We start from the raw sequence: 16,019 nt of genomic DNA on the forward strand, positions 1-16,019 counted from the left end.
GCGTGAAAAGTTTTAGCCACTTTCACGTGCTGCAGGAGCTAAAAGTTTTCACACAGGTGCACTTAACGAGGGAATCTTGGAAAACATGTTGGAACGCGGCCCCCCCAAGGACTGGAGTTTGACACCCCTGCATTAGTTGATTCCGAGCCTTGCTGCTGAATCACAAAGTAACAAAAGTGATTATTGTGATTTTATTTTTTTGTCATATAAAATACATAAATAAAGCATCTGCAGGTGGCATCACAAGCATGGGCACATTCGTATGTGCTTGTGAGACTTAAACATTTAACAGGCACACAGTTAACCTCATAGATAAGAAAGATTTGTAAATATCATGCTCGGACAAGCACATGATTCGTCTGTCTGTTCTTCAATGTTGAAAATAAAAAAAAATTAACTTATGTGATATGCTCTCTCCCATTAATATTATCCAAACAATAGATTTTAAACCCGTAAAATTGCGCAACTTTAGCCCGAATGAATAAGGGTTTCTGATTCACGTTGGGTCACACAAAGCGTCGATATGACTGGCGTGTCTGGCAAAAAGCAACAAGGCGTGCAGCATCACCATCAGTGTATGGATGTAACATCAAGTATGTGAAATATAAACATTCCACCCAAGAAGTCTTAACAGTCTTCAATGACAAAATGTGCTTCAGACGAGCTGTGCAAAATGGCACTAAGCATTTACGGCACGAGTGTCTCATCCAAACAATCTCAGCAGTGTGCAGATTTGCTGTTATATATCATCATAACAGGAGAAAACGACCATAGAATGCCATTTGGGCAAATATTCCTTATTCTTGTGGTTTGTAAATATTAGCAAATGGATTTTTAATTATGTATTCTAAGTTGATTTGGTATGATATATTTGAAGTAAATTGAGATGTCATCTTGTAATATTGATGAGCTGAAAAAGTTTGGGACACCCTGCAGTTGAGAAAGTTGGCAGCCGGATGCGTGCGAGTGTCTACGCGGGGGGAGTTTTGAATTCCCCCCAAGCGTGGAAGCAGCGTGTGAAGCAGTGCGGCTCGTTTCCCTTGCGCACCAGTCGCAGCTTTCTGGGTTGCTGAGTTTCTTTGGAGCGCATGTGCTGGATATACACCTGCAAAAAAAAGAGTTTAGTGAGCAAAAATACAGCGTGCCCAAGAGCAAAAACAAAAAAGACTTTACCGACCTGACAGGCTTTGAGACTCAGTTTGATCTCCACTTGGCTCGTCTGAGTACCGACCCACATGTACACCTGCAGGTGACACAGTTAAGTTTAACTTCAGCGCAAAACAACAGTTTAACTAATCTCTCTTACCTCTTGGCCGTTATCGAGCAACATGATGTCATCATCAGCCAAATCGTCCTGGCAGAAGTCGGAGCACTTCTCGGACACTGAGAAATAACCTTTCTCGTTGGAACATCTAAGAGGAAGTGCCACCAATTTAATTCAGTATTTTGAACTACAATAAATACTGTCTTTGTTGAAAATGTTTTTACGCTGTTAAAAAAAAAAAAAAAAAAAAAAGCTCACCTGAAGAGACGAGCATATTTCATGTACTCGGCATCCTCGTCGTACTGCTTCTGTGCACCGATGCCGACCCAGAAGAAGTTCTCAGGTTCCTCCCCCTCATTGATGACCTTGGAGAGCAAAATGAGCATGGCTATACTTGTAAAAACCCAACTCCATCCATTTTCTAGGGTAGGTTTGTTTGAATTGATAATTTTTTCCGAATGTTTTGAAATGAAATATAATGTGCAGTGTTTTTTAACAAATGCCTGTAATTTTTCCGTCGTGATACCTGCTTGCTGTAGGTGTCATCAAACATGCTGTTCATGATGTCCTCGGCCAGCTTGGCCTCATCGGGATCGGCGGCTCGGCCCACCCAAGTGTAAACGATGCCCTGGTTGTCTGTGCTCTCAAAGGGGACCTGTGTGGCCACAAGTGAGGACGTTCCGTGAGTAGATGTTAAAAATCTCAAAGATGACCCAATACCTACTTTGAGAATGAAGCAGAACTCCGAGTTGAGATTGCTGGAGTCCGTTCCAATCTGGATGGTTCTAAAGGAGAGAAGTGACTAAATGATTAGCTTCTGTATTTCTCCCTACTCAACAGAATAATGTCATTTACAGAAGTTCCCTAAATGCCACACAGGCATTTTCTGTGCAGCGCTGTTGTTTGCTACCTGGTACAAAGTGCACTCCCGTTGGTGCGGATGTGATAGAGTGACGGCTGGGCTGAATCTGTTTTTTGTTTCCTCTTCCCTTTGTGGATGATGAACTTCCTTTTAAAGTGTGACAAGAACTTGAGGTTCTCCTGCTGCTGGGTCATACGCACCACCTGAAAGACAACCCGGCGTAGATGATTCCTTTGTTTGTCACAACATGCTTGACGTGTTTTACCTTGAGTTTTCCCGGGAACAGGCTTTCAAACTTCCTCTGCAGAGAGAAGGTGAAGGTGAGCCAGCCCATGTTGGAGGCTTGTCTACCCTGCCAGAAGTACACCACACACTCAAAGTCTTCCTCGGGCTGTTTATCCTCCTCATCCTCTTTTCTCTTGTCTTCGCCCTCTTTCTTCTCCTCGTCGTCCTCGTACTCCACGGGCACCCAGTATCTACGGTGAGATAGTTGAACACAACTCTTTATTATGTTAACATCACACTGACAATCCATTTTTTCCCCCTCATCCCAATTCCTATGTGAAAGGAACACACACGGACACACACCTGCAGAGGAAGACGTAGCAATCCTGAGTGAAAAAGTGTCCAAACTCCTCCTCTGGGAGACGAGCAAACTTTTTGCCCTCCAGTACGAATCCTTCCATGCCGTCCAGATCCTCGTTCCACTCCTCCATCAGCTGCTCAGCCTACACGCAGAATGGGAAAAACATGAGCGGAGGCCGCCACTTTGTGGTCTGGTCAGTAAGTGTGTGCGTTGTTGCCTCGGTGAGCGGCATGGCCGGCTGCCTGGGGAGGAAAAGCGCCGTGAGGTCGGCTTTCATCTGGTCTTTCTGCTCTGTGTCTTTCTTCACCTGGTGGACAAAACAAAGAAACCCCCGGTGAAGTAAAGCCATCGTCTCGATGAAGATAAATGTGCCTTATCGTGTCTTATCAATGACCTTGCCCTGTAGGTTATCAGTCTGCTGCACCGTCTCCGCAGCTCTGGTGTAGTCAACCTTCAGCACGTCGTCCCAGTTCTTGAATTTGGATTTAAACACCTGGTGAAAAGGAGACGAGCGTTTACAATATACCATTGGTGTTTATAAGCACAATTTGGTTAAAACTATTTTAAGAAACAACAACACAGAACAAAACAGTTGATCAACAATTTGCAAGTCCAAGAAAAAAAGAATATTAGGAATTGTTAACCTGGCACTCGGTGCCCTCTAGGTTCCGGGTGACGCATGCGTGTTTGGGCCGGTGCAGCATGGAGCAGATCTCCTGACCCAGTTTTAAGGCGGCGGCTCGTACGAGTCGGGGAGACTTCCTCCCGATCCAGATGAACACGTCAGACCAACAGTCTAGAATGTACACGCACTTGGTGTCCAGCAGTGACTGCAGCTGAAAATAGGAGATGATAATGGAAGTAGGTCAACATGGAAACTGGCAAACGTGATTTGCGTACAATTTGTACTTTATGGAGCTCATGAGTTGTTATTCTGTTTTGGTACATACCAATCTGAGCTCTGGCAGTGTGTCCAGTTTAATCTTGTGGTCTTTGTGCTCCACAGACAGTTTGTAGTTAATCTGAGGAAGCTCGAGATAGCCAAGACCCAAACCCACCTAAAAGACAACATCGACAACCGCTCAGTACTTTTGTGTCTTAGCTTGCGACCCAAAACCAAATTGACCTTGTAAAGTTTCGGTCTGATAGCTGAGAAGTCATCTGGAACGTGTTTCTTGATCTCCTCCGGCTGTCCTCCTAGTAACTCCCAGAAATTTGGAGGCTCTTGACTATGCCTTAGAGTTGTAATTTCTGCCTTCCCCTTCCGCTCATTCTTATTAATCTTCTCTGCAAATAACCTAAAAGGAAAAAACAAAACAAAAATCTTTTTGAACTCTCCATTAACTCCTGGGCAAAATTTGCACCAACTATTATTATTCTCCCCTGACCTGGCCTTTGTGGTACCACTAAGCGTAGCATTAGCTCCCCTCCAGATAAAGAGTTCCAGTCCATTGTCCAACAGGAACACAAAGCTGCCAAAACAGAAAGAAATCAAATCACTATTGTTCTCAAGTATCACCAACGCAGCCGCCAAATGGTGAATATGCAAATGAGTAAATAGAGGTACCGTGGATCAAGCGAGCTAGCCGTCACAGGTACCGACTCCAGTCGGATGTTTTTCTTGCCGTAAACTCTGTACAGCCTGAAGAAACACAAATGTTTGGTGGGTTTGTAATGTATTGAACTTTTCTTGTGCTAAGAGTGGAGCCTACCTGACAGGATAATGTGTGTCCTCCACGGTGTAGAAGCCACTGGAAGTGCCTCCCTCGATGTATGATATCTCATTGTTGAACACCTTGAACGAGAGACAGCAATGTTGACGTGTGCCGGCGAGATCTTAAGAAACTGTTTTCACGTACTTCGCTAAACTCTTCGCTCTCGTCTCCCATCTCTTCCCTGATTGTCCTGCACTCGGCTCCAAGGAAATTCCTGAGGTTGACAGCATGGATGGCGGAGCCGGCCTTCTTGTCCAGCGTGGCTTCCTGGCCAATCCAGTAGAAGATCTGCCAGTTCAACGCTCCGTTGTCATCCAAGAACGTCTACGAGCAAGACAGCGAGGGAATATTCTCAGTCGTGTTCTGATGAATCCATGTAAGTGACGGCTGGTTGCGTTAGGTCACCTTGAGGACGATGTAGCAGTCGGCCTCGTAAAACTTCCCGTGGAATGTTTCATCCACTTGCATGGGAACAAAATTTTCAATTTGCCACACGCTCACGCCTGGCACCTAAAATGGAGAGGACATGCTGACGGTGCATGTGTGACACAATGAGGAAAAATAGGTTCCAGAGGCAGAACATTACCTGCCCTGCATCATCCGTAAAGAACTCTGAGTAGTCCAGTTGAGGTTTCTCCAGACCCTTATCCCAGCGCCGCACCTTTAAATCTGCGTATTTTAAATCTCCATTTTCCTACAAAACGGCCACAAGGTCATCATTTTTCCTCTGCACATTGAAAAGCACTTTTCATTTGAAGCTGCTTTTCTCACCTCCAGGTTCTTCTTCTCTTGCGCAACATCACTCATGCCCTTCAGCACCTGCTTGGCCTGATCATCCTGAGAATTGTCCTTCCTCCTTCTTAGCCTCATCTTTCTCGCCAGGGGATCTTTGGAGCCGGCCCCTGCGCATGTGACAAAACTCGTGCGTCAGGACGACCGTGTGAATTTTCAAAGAGGTAAATATTTATTTTTGGAACCACGCGTGTCAAATTGTTCCGTCGTGTAGTTTTCACCTCCTCCGGCAGCGGCCACGATGGCAGGCGAGGCTCCAGCCAGCCGCAGTTGGTTCTGCAGGGAGAAGTCGATGTTGTAGCACTCGCTGGCTGTATCGACGGGTTTCGGAGGCATCACTAGGCAAGGGTTCTCGCGCACATCCAGCATCTAGAAAGATGAACGTATTGTTTGTTTGTACAATTCAAAAATTTGTGAGCTTCCTCTTGTACCTCTAAATCAGTCAAGAAATGGACGGCCTCCGGCAGTGTCACGAGGCGGTTTTTGTTCAGCACGAGCTTCTTCAGCTTGCCACAACTGTATGACGACAAAAAAAAAAAAGGGTAATATATGTAGTGTGATCCTATCCGCTGTATAAACTCTTGAACTCACCGACAAAGTCCCTCGGGGATGAGTTCAAGGTTGTTGTTAGCCGCCATGAACTCTGTGAGATTGGATAATTTCCCCATACCAGGCGGAACTCCATCAAAGTCCAGTTTGTTGGAGTTTAAGTACAGCTTTTTTAATTTGGAAAGCTTACAGATGGCCGACTAGATGAAAAATAAGAGTTTTGAGTTATTTATGTTCGTCGATTACGTGAAGTAAAGAAACCCCAGAAATCCTTACAGGCAATGAGGTAAGCAGGTTGCGGCTAAGGTTCAGCGTTTCGAGTTGGGTCCACTGGTCGATGCAGAGCGACAGTTCTGTAATCTGATTACTACTTAAATTGAGTCTTTTCAAACTGCCCAGTGAGTAGAGGCACTCGGGCACCCGAGTCAGGTCATTGCAAGACAGGTCAACATCTGTAAGGAGGAAAAGAGGGAGCTGAGAACAACTCAAACATGTTGCTTCACTCATCCAGCTGTCAATCAATTTTAAATGGCCATTGAAAAAAAAAAAAAAAGACTGTGTTACCTGTTAGATTCAACAGACCCTCCAGGCTTGTGGGCATATTGCTCTGTGTTCTCTGGGTGTTCCTCAAGTGGAGCGTTTGCAATGCCACCATGGCAGGCAGCTGGCTGCTCACAGAGAAGGAGCAAAAATAATCCAAAAAGATATTTCAAGATGCCGTTTTTTTTTTTTAGATAACAAATGCGCCTTCTTACCGCAACTGTGCATGCATGAGCGGATTGTTGTTAAGGATGAGAGTCTGTAAATGAACCAGACGTCTCATTTGAGGTGGTAAACTGTCCAGCTTGTTGTCGCTCAGGTCCAGATATAGCAGGTCTGTTAGGTTGATGAACAGCTGATTGGGGATTGCGTCGATGCCGTTGTGGCTCAGGTTGAGCACGAGCATGTTCCTGCTGTTCTCAAGGTCTCTGGGGACCTCTGTCAGCTGGTTGTAGCTCAGGTCCTACGAGTTAGTTAAAATTTAGTTATGTTCTGCCGCACTGGTAAAGATAAAATAAAATTGTATACCAGCACTGAGAGGTCCTCAAGTTGAAAGATGTCATCCGGGACTCCAGAGTTTTTTAGGTTGTTGGCACGGGCAACCACAGCCTGCACACGAAGGAAAATGTCGTCATTGTACATTAAATTAGTTTGACCAAGTCATGTCCTGTTCTGGCAATAGCTTAACATTTGTGATAAAAGAGGAACTGCATGTACAGTACGGAGCCGAGTCAGCAGATTCAGACTGTGGGAAGAGGCTATGTATTATTTTTTTTTGGTACATGGGTTAACCCTGGAACAGATCATTACAATTACACAAAATTGTTTCCAGCGTCCCACAACAGATTTGGTTTCATCTCAATGTTTCTGGCAGCATATTTGAATTGTGTACATGTTAATTACCCTCAAGTTTGGCAAACTGGAGAGATCCCCGTGTAAGGTGGTCAAACTGTTGTGGCTCACTGAGATATGCTCCTGAGGAATAGAACAAGAAACGCAAAGTAAGTAGTGATTCAATAATTTCAAGATTAAAAAAAAAAAAAACACGCAGACGCTCAAGATAATCTCATTTACCGTTAATAATCAAACTAATTTAGTGGCCACACTAATCCCATCAGAGATATGGGGCATCTAAACAAAAATAGATTAAATTTCCTCAAAGAAGTCTACTGATGCAATCTTTTCTTGATCACCCCAAATTATTTCCAAACGTGTGTTTGGAGCAACACTTGTTACAACACTCTTACGCAATAATACTTGACACATTATGATTGACTGCATGCTAGTGTCGGACTAGAAAACATTTTATTGCACAACTATTTTTATTTCAGGTGGAAAATACCAGTGCTAAGATCATCCAATATGCAATAAACAGGCGCCACACAAGAAGCAATGTTCTCACCAACTTCTGCAGAGATGAGAGCTCCTCCGGGAGGTAACACAGTCCAGTCCTGTTCAATTTGAGCCATCGCAGACTACTCATGCATTTAACATGCTCGGGGAAATATCCTCCCTAAGGGTCCAAAAGACAGTAGATCAAACATTTACTACAGCCTTAATATGATGTTTGTTTACATAGCAACAGTTGAGTACATTTGCTCTAAATTCTTAAAAACTCCAATTTACTGGATGTTAAAGATCAACACAAAATGTGTTAAAATTAAATATAGCATGACTGGATTTAAAAATGTTTACGTACTGTACATTGGATTGATACTGTTATTGTCAAAAGTGTAATGGAAGTTACCCGCAGTAAAGAGTTATTGTTGTTACAAATTTATTAACGGATGAATAAATAACGCAGCTGTCAATACTGTTAAACTACCAAATACGATCAATAAATTCCCTAACTTGAATAAACCATTTTATTCTTTGTTGATCGTTCGTCTTATATCCGTTAACCAAGTTTGCCCACTTGTTAGCGAACGGGTCGCTGAATTTAGGTGTGAATTCAGTTATAATCTCCATAATAAAATGTTAAAATTAGTAGGATTCATCAGAGAGGAGTCGCATTTTGTATTTATTTGGGACACAAATGTTTGACTGTACTGTCTCATGACAAATATCTGATAACCGGCTAACGCCCAGCTAGCATGAAGCTAAGCTACTAGTGTTTTGTTCTTTAATCCTTTGTGGTTCTGTTCACCTGGCTCAAATTTTGTCAGTTTGATAAAAACACAGACAAGCATAAGAAATAGGTGAATTAGGTATGAAATTCTTACTTTAAAGTCGTTCCCACTGAGGTCCACCCCTCGTATAAAGGGAAGCACTCCGGTGGCAGCCATTTCTGCAGTGATGTCAGCGGCTCAGCCGTCGCCAAGCTATTTTGGTACAAATGAGTTGGCGGAGCTCGTGAGCTCACAGACGACGCTTCGTCTTATTTTTCCCCCAATTATAAACCTCGAAACTTGGCGTCATTTGCAAATTAACCCTTTGCGTTGAATTCCACGCCAACTAAATATAAGGAGACAGCGCCCCCCAGTGGTTTCACAGGTTGTCAATTTGTGTAAAACGAAAGTTAACAAATTAAATTTTATGTTCTGATTTTTATAACAGCAATTCAGTGATTCAATCTGCGACAAATAGGCCGAAAATTAACAGTATGTACTGAAATTTTCATGTATTTTTGCCGTGAACATATACAAAAAAAATGTATGTTGCTTTTCAAAATATTTGTAACCGCTTCCTGTTCAAACCTTTATTTTGAAAGCACTAAAATAGGAAGTGCTTGTTTTACGTAATGACGTCATATTCAAAGGCCCTCCCATTCAGCGGTGACTCGAAAGATTTCAATCGTAGACAGCTGACACCAAATACATTTTCCAGAAGGTTTCGCTATGGAGAATAATTGTACAAGATACAATATACAGTTATATGTTTACGATCTGTCAAGAGGAATGGCACGCAACCTCAGTCCTATCATGCTGGGTGAGTACATCGAATGAGACGTTTACCCCGGCTTCACTAGCATCACGCCGTCGGCTTTCAGCTTCTACTAAACAATGTTGTTGTTTTTTTTGCTTGTTTGTTTTTAAAATATAGTTAACACCGTTTAAAGGTGTGTGTGTGTGTGTGTAAACAATGTGCCAAATTTCATGTATGTTCCTGTTGACATTTGATTGTTAAATGCAAAAAAATGCTAAAAATACTTAATTTTGATTTGATATTGTAATTATTTATTAACCACCATCACTTTCTAACGCATTTTTCTTTCTATTTAACAGGAAAACAACTGGATGGAATATGGTATGAAACCAAGTTTTATGAATTGGCATTGCTAAGAGTTAAATCGCTTAGTCATTTCAAGTTTGCTTGACTGCTAGTATAGTATTGGGGCCCAAAGCAGATTATATAATTTTTTTTTTAACAGTCTTCTGATTGGTGCTGTGGTGTGTGCTAGGAAGTTATAAAACCCATGCATAATTATTCTAGTCCATTCTAGAATATTACTGCAACACTGTGTTATTCTTCTCTAGGCACACAGCCATAGTGGCATATGGGGATGAGTTCTTTTTTGGAGGTGAAGGAATTTCCAGCTGTCCACCTGTAAGTTTATTTGACAGTTTACTGTTTTACAATATTGCCTACTTATATCTTTTAATTTATTTATCCTGCCTTTTCCATGTGTCTCTACTGCAACACATCTAAATCAATTGATCAGGATTGTTGCAGGTTTCTATTGTGTATCTCAGATTGCTCTCATAAACTATTATATCCTGTTCCAAATTTAGTTTAAAAAAAAAAGAAAAAAGAAAAAGAGACAGGCGTAGTAGTGGGTTTTTTTTTTTTTTTTTTACAACTCAGAATGGCCCAGTAATAAGGTGGTGCGTTTTCCAGGGTGGAACAATGCTGGGACCTCCAGATACAGTTGTGGAACTCGGTGAGACCGAAGTTTCAGAGGAGATCTTCATGGAATATCTCTCGTCTTTGGGAGAAAGCACTTACAGGTGCCTTTACAACTTATTCACACCATTTATTTCAATGAACCTACATAAACATAATAATTGGGAATGACCAATCGCAGTTGTCTGAAGCATCCACTCTTGTTTTTTCAGAGGTGACAGGTATCGACTGTTTGAGCACAATTGCAACACGTTCACCAACGAGGTTGCTCAGTTCCTAACGGGCACGCCCATCCCCTCCTACATCACCGACCTCCCGTCCGAAGTCCTCTCCACGTGAGTTTAACCACGCCTATCCACTTTAATTAGTCTAAACTTTATATTTTGTATGACTTAATCAGGCAAAAAAATCACTGAGATTAAAATCGCCTTTCTATTGGGGTCTTTGCCTAGACAAACAACAACAACAACAACAAAAAACACATATGTATGATGACTATTTTTTTATATATGTATATTCATGTGATCAGTCGGGGACAAACAAGGTGACTTGTGTAATGATGCAATGATTTGTAATGATGTGATGCAAGCAATATAAATATTAAAAAAATAATAATAAAAAATCAAACAATAATTATATATATATATATATATATATATATATATATATATATATATATATATATAGATGTTTAATACATTAAAAAAATCAAAAAGGTTTCAATTTTCAAGTCAAATCTTTTGTCATGTGAATGTGACAGCCCTCCTTAATACCTCATACCCCACTTAAGGTATGATTCAATAATTGTGCAAGGATTCTTTTGAGGGTACCAATCTGCTCTCATCTCCAGACCGTTTGGCCAGATATTGCGCCCCATTCTGGACTCCATCCACATCGCCCCCCCTGGCGGCAACGTCATCAACGGCGGGAGAAACATCTAAACTGAAGGAGCAACGCACATAGTCTCACTTTCTTGGAGTCAGTCAGCAAGGAGTCACCAATTTCAATTTTCATAGATTGTTTTCTTTTTGTCTCCTTCAACAAGCATAGCTTTTACTACACTCAATCAGATCTTGGTGCCGTATGTTTTTAGAAAACAAGGTAATATTAAGCCTCTAAAGGTAACAAGATTGATTCAGTTAACTTTGCAATTACCAAAACTTTAGCTAGACTGGCATAATCTAATCATAGCCAAAACGAGAGTTGATTTAAACAATTTGCACTATTATTATAATGATTGGTGCACCAAGCTAGCATAGTCCCATTTGGACTCAAGTACACGGTAACATACTCCTGCTGCTGACTTCAATGGAGCACATTATTTCAGACACCTTTAATATATTGTTTTAGGATTACAAATTTGAAATCTTATATCCATATTCTTTGTCAACCCATTTAAATATCTCATATTGCTTTAGGCAATTTTCCATCCCAGATCCTTTTGTAGTGTTTGATTCAACCCGCCTTCCTACCAGATGCTATCGTTCAGTTTGTCACGCTGTTGTTTACAATGTTAGCATATGATTGGACCCGCTGCAGTTTTGGAACCGGTAAAAACAACTCACGCTGAAGACCTTTTTGTGGTGCAGTAGTTAGTGGAATCAAAACCCTTTCGTCATACACCAGAGTGTGTGTGCAAGCGTGTTTGGTACTCCAAATCTGTGCCTTCATTTCCCTCTGTTTTGCTGAAGAACTTGACATTTCTAACCACCTTTTATTGTTGGATGCGTAAAAACTTTGGAGATGTTGGGGACCAGTGTCAACTGTGGATTTCGTAATACGCATCTGTAGGAAAACGGCAACACTGATGTTAGTGACCAGTTATCTGATGCCGCCAGAGAATTTGAGAGAATGCGTAATTTGCAGAGAACAAATTTTATACATTATGAGGCGAATGTGAGGTCATTGTGGAAGCAAAGTTAAGAATGAAAGGACAGGAATACAAGACTGATTCAACCAGCATTAACCCGCTTGAAGAACTTTTGAAAACTCACTTTGCCTTGGTGCCAGCCATTTTGCAACCTCGACCCGTATTTTTGCCTAGTCACGCAAATCCTTTCTAAACATTTTATTGTGAATGACTACCCAAGTAACTAACATACTCTGACCACTGAATTGTATTCATGAACAACTCCTTGTTTTTGTTATTGTATCTTACCCTTATAAACCACCACTATTTATAGTTCTACATCTCTCCTACATTAATACGTATTGTTGCTATTGTTTGTGATTGTTTTTGTTACATGACTTACTCATAAAGCCATTATCTATACTTGGCGAATCCTTGTGTTGTTTTGGCAAAACTCTATTGAAGCTGTGCGCCTCCGTGAACATATTGATTGATTGAATTGAGGGTTTTGTTTGTCAATATTAGTGCTTTGCTGCCCTCTAGTGGGGTTATGGTGCTAAGGTCACTGTAGCATTACATTGGGCTTTGATAGCTCCTTTAACAACAATGCAACAGCGTAAAATACAAATTATACTTTGTATTGGTAAAAATTAAATTGATATTGTGTTATTGAGATATAAATTTCATTTGAGTGCCATAAACACGTCAAAAGGAAGATCTGGTAATGATAAAATATTCCTGCAGTTCTTCGACTAACCACAAAGAGGCAGTGTTGTACTTGTTTTGTAGTTTAAATGCGTTTAATTACTGAATGGAGTTTGGCTCCATTGTCTGTGATTTAAAAGGAATCATTAGGTCACAGGTCACGCACCACCGTGCCTGCTCTATAAATCTCATTTTATTGAAGATACATCCGGGTTTTCCTGTGTTGTGCATTGTGCTGTTTGAAAAAGTTTTCTCGCTTCACTTTTGGGCAAATTTGTGATTTACATATTATTGAGTCACTCATACTGTACAGACAGACCGTTCTAATTTCTATTTCAGTTACTTTGGTCATATTCCACTTTTATTTCTGCCACCTCTCTAGTGGAAGAACAAAAACACAAAAAGATAAGTTGCTTTAGCTGTGGAGATGAAATATATTCTAATTTACAGATTGAAAGTTCTTTCAAGGTGAAGGGCTTGCAAATTTTTTTTTTTCATTGGCTCCCCTGTCTCCCTTGCAGTGAACTGCATCATGAGGACTTGATGCTTCAATTAGCATTTGATATGCATAATTGAGGATTTCATGTACCATTTTTGAAGGTTACCCTGCCACTTGAAATGATTGAAGTATTTGCAGCGGCTTTTAGCAAAACCCGATATTTATCTTTGCTTCCATTTGACTAATCCTGCTCTTCACTTCTTTCCCCTCTTACATCAATTCATTCAGGCATGCTTTCATTTTCTCTTTCGTTTATTTTCCGTCACGCTTTGTAGTTTTAACATGAGAGACAAAGTCTTTATTTTGTCTCTGTTACGACTTCTTCACGGAGTCCGACTCCTGTCTAAGCATCTCCGCCAACCTGCTGGGGACAGCCAACCACCTGGCCGGGTCAGCCATTTGGAATCACTTCTGTCAACAGCTGCGGTGAGCTCCTTATCTCTGTCAAGCCACTGCCATGACCTTGCATATTAAATACATAGCTGCATAAATACGGGGAGAAATGTGAACTGTCCTCGAGACCTTCTGCCGCATCACTCGGCATTCACCCTTCCTTGCTAGAGTGCCCTTGGCTCGGCCCATCTGGACGCTGCTGGTGAGGATGCATGTGTTTATCAGCCTGGCTGTGCGTATTTGTGTGTGCATGCCTAAGAGGATATTTGTGTGTTCGGAGAGTCTCACACTTCTATTTTTAAGCAGGCTGATCAGTTGAAGATCAGCAGGCAAGCTTTAGGTTTAATTTATTCGGAGTTCATTTTGCAGTATTGCTATCTTCTCACAATTCTAATGTTTTTTGGGTAAAAACGCACAAAGGATACATAATTTCCATTTCAGTAGGCTTACACAATATGGGACTTCTGCCTCATGCTAATGCTATCAAAGCTTAACACTGTTAGCTAACGCTCGTCCCTGCTAATATTGCAGCCCTGCTTACCTTTTGTCTTGACGTTTATTATCAGCCAGGCTGAATCTGATTCTGTCTCTGTGCCGCTTTTATGCAAACTAATTGCATCGTTAATCCAGTCTTCTTGCCGAGTGACATATTTTTGGAACTAGGCAGCTAAGAAAATATGTAGTTTGTTGTGTAAACCCATTCCGCAGATCCAACTAATAGTATAAAAGCAATTAATAATGTCTCTATATTTAATATGGAGTCATAATTCTGTATGTTTTAAAAACAGAAATTGCTTATTTGATTAAAAATAAACAGAATGTAAGAGAGGGCCTCATACAAGGCATACGACAGTAATAGTTGCAGCATTGCCATTTGTTTTTTTTTACACAAACCGCCCAGGGCACATATTCCGAATGAAATCACTAGTTCCCCTCTACCTCGTGAATCGGCTCTGCATGCCAACGTTATCCCTCATTAGTGTGCACTGTAGTAGCAGAACTGTTGTGCTGTGTTCTGCCTTAGGGCCCCGCAAGCAGTGAGCAAAGCAGGTTGAGGGTCCGGTGAGGTGAAAAGGAAACATTGGGGTGAGTTTGCAAAAAATTGCATAAGACGGTGGAAAACTGCCACATCTTTTAGTGTTAAGTGGCCAGCGCATCATTGCAATTGGGTGGCAGCTGATTACTGACCGTAAATGGCCTTTTGCAGCCAAAGATGCTTGCGTGTCATGTTTTTTAATGAAGCTCATAGGAACCACATTAAGGCGGTTTCGGCCTCGCTGGTGCAGAGGCTGTTTAGATTCTGAACGTGATGCACTAAAATTAGAATAAACCTGGAAGCGTTAGTCCCCTCTATAACAGCAGAACCGTTTCTGTTTGTCGTACCCCACTTTCACCGCTAGATGGCACTAGCTCAGGGTTAGTAATACAATAGCTTGTGGAAGGTAATGCTCCATGGCTGCTTTTCACTTTCAACTGGGAAGATTTCATGGACCATTAAACCAGTGCAAAAATAGTTTGCATTTCAGGGAGGCAGAGTGCAAAACGACACAAACAGTCAGCATAATATCTTTGTATGTTTGTGGTCCCCCCCCTAAAGTTGATGGATGATTATCTTCAGTGCAGCTTCATTAGAATGATTGCATTTAAGTATGAAGAATTGCTCAGGCGGCTCCAATCAGTGGTATGAAAACAAATAATTGGCGCTAATAGACTGGAACATTTGCAGATCCGGCAGCTGTCAGATACTCTGATGGAGGTTTAACTTGGTGGAATTGATATTCTGCAGCTTCAGGACTTCACCCTGTGGTGTTAATCCCTTGCAATTACAATGTGACTCTGTTGTTCCTGTTTTCTGAAAATAATGATTAATTATGTTATCAGGATAAACTCCCGCATGCACTCTTGTTATTTATTTATTTTAGGTAAAATGCAGCAAATGTCTTTGTTTCCTTAGGCCAGTGGTTCTCAAACCTCGCACACCATGAGCCGAAAAATTACTTAAGTCCCAAACATCATGACTGACTTTTAAAAGTGTACATTAAAAACATTGTTGCTAAAAAATATACAATATTTAACTCTATATCATGATGCACAGTTTGAACTTTAACACTGCACTTAAATATATATAAAAATCATATCTTTTTTCCTAAAAGTGTACCTAAATACAAGGTGAATCAAAACATTTTCTAAAATCCAACGCGAATAAACCTAAAAGTTAAACACAACTTTACTTAAGTACTTGTACCGCACTTTGAGAATCTTGTCTCAAGGCCATAAAATAAACCACAAGTAGTAGACCAAGAAAGGATGTGCACGGTCAGCGAAAAGCTAGCACTGTGTGTATAGTGGAAACACTCCCAACTGATTGATAGACTTGGGCTTGAGGTCATTCTAGGTGACTGGCCAACAGTACAAAACGAAA

The 16,019-nt window shown here is 41.2% G+C and overlaps 2 protein-coding genes across 2 annotated transcripts; one reads left to right on the top strand and one right to left on the bottom strand.

Annotated features, from left to right (window-relative positions):
* Positions 1-179: 179 nt before the first annotated feature.
* flii (FLII actin remodeling protein) lies at positions 180-8,754 on the bottom strand. Its single transcript, XM_049744920.2, has 31 exons — positions 8,531-8,754; positions 7,711-7,821; positions 7,212-7,283; positions 6,837-6,917; positions 6,524-6,771; positions 6,333-6,436; positions 6,045-6,220; positions 5,811-5,968; positions 5,651-5,735; positions 5,441-5,588; positions 5,199-5,329; positions 5,014-5,121; positions 4,833-4,937; positions 4,572-4,751; positions 4,425-4,507; positions 4,280-4,354; positions 4,101-4,184; positions 3,839-4,010; positions 3,663-3,770; positions 3,357-3,548; positions 3,107-3,205; positions 2,930-3,019; positions 2,715-2,854; positions 2,392-2,602; positions 2,175-2,329; positions 1,989-2,049; positions 1,791-1,919; positions 1,523-1,629; positions 1,307-1,412; positions 1,178-1,243; positions 180-1,105 (listed from the first exon to the last, which is right to left on the bottom strand). Exons 1-31 carry the CDS (start codon positions 8,591-8,593, stop codon positions 971-973), a joined length of 3,783 nt encoding a protein of 1,260 aa, XP_049600877.1. The 5' UTR covers positions 8,594-8,754; the 3' UTR covers positions 180-970.
* A 288-nt stretch (positions 8,755-9,042) lies between these two features.
* On the top strand, positions 9,043-12,423 carry desi1a (desumoylating isopeptidase 1a). The gene is made up of 6 exons (XM_049744922.1): positions 9,043-9,236; positions 9,533-9,554; positions 9,785-9,854; positions 10,146-10,255; positions 10,364-10,486; positions 11,002-12,423. Exons 1-6 carry the CDS (start codon positions 9,146-9,148, stop codon positions 11,090-11,092), a joined length of 507 nt encoding a protein of 168 aa, XP_049600879.1. The 5' UTR covers positions 9,043-9,145; the 3' UTR covers positions 11,093-12,423.
* The last annotated feature ends 3,596 nt before the right edge of the window (positions 12,424-16,019 follow it).

The sequence above is a fragment of the Syngnathus scovelli genome, chromosome 16 (genome assembly GCF_024217435.2).
Source record: "Syngnathus scovelli strain Florida chromosome 16, RoL_Ssco_1.2, whole genome shotgun sequence".
Taxonomy (NCBI): domain Eukaryota; kingdom Metazoa; phylum Chordata; class Actinopteri; order Syngnathiformes; family Syngnathidae; genus Syngnathus; species Syngnathus scovelli.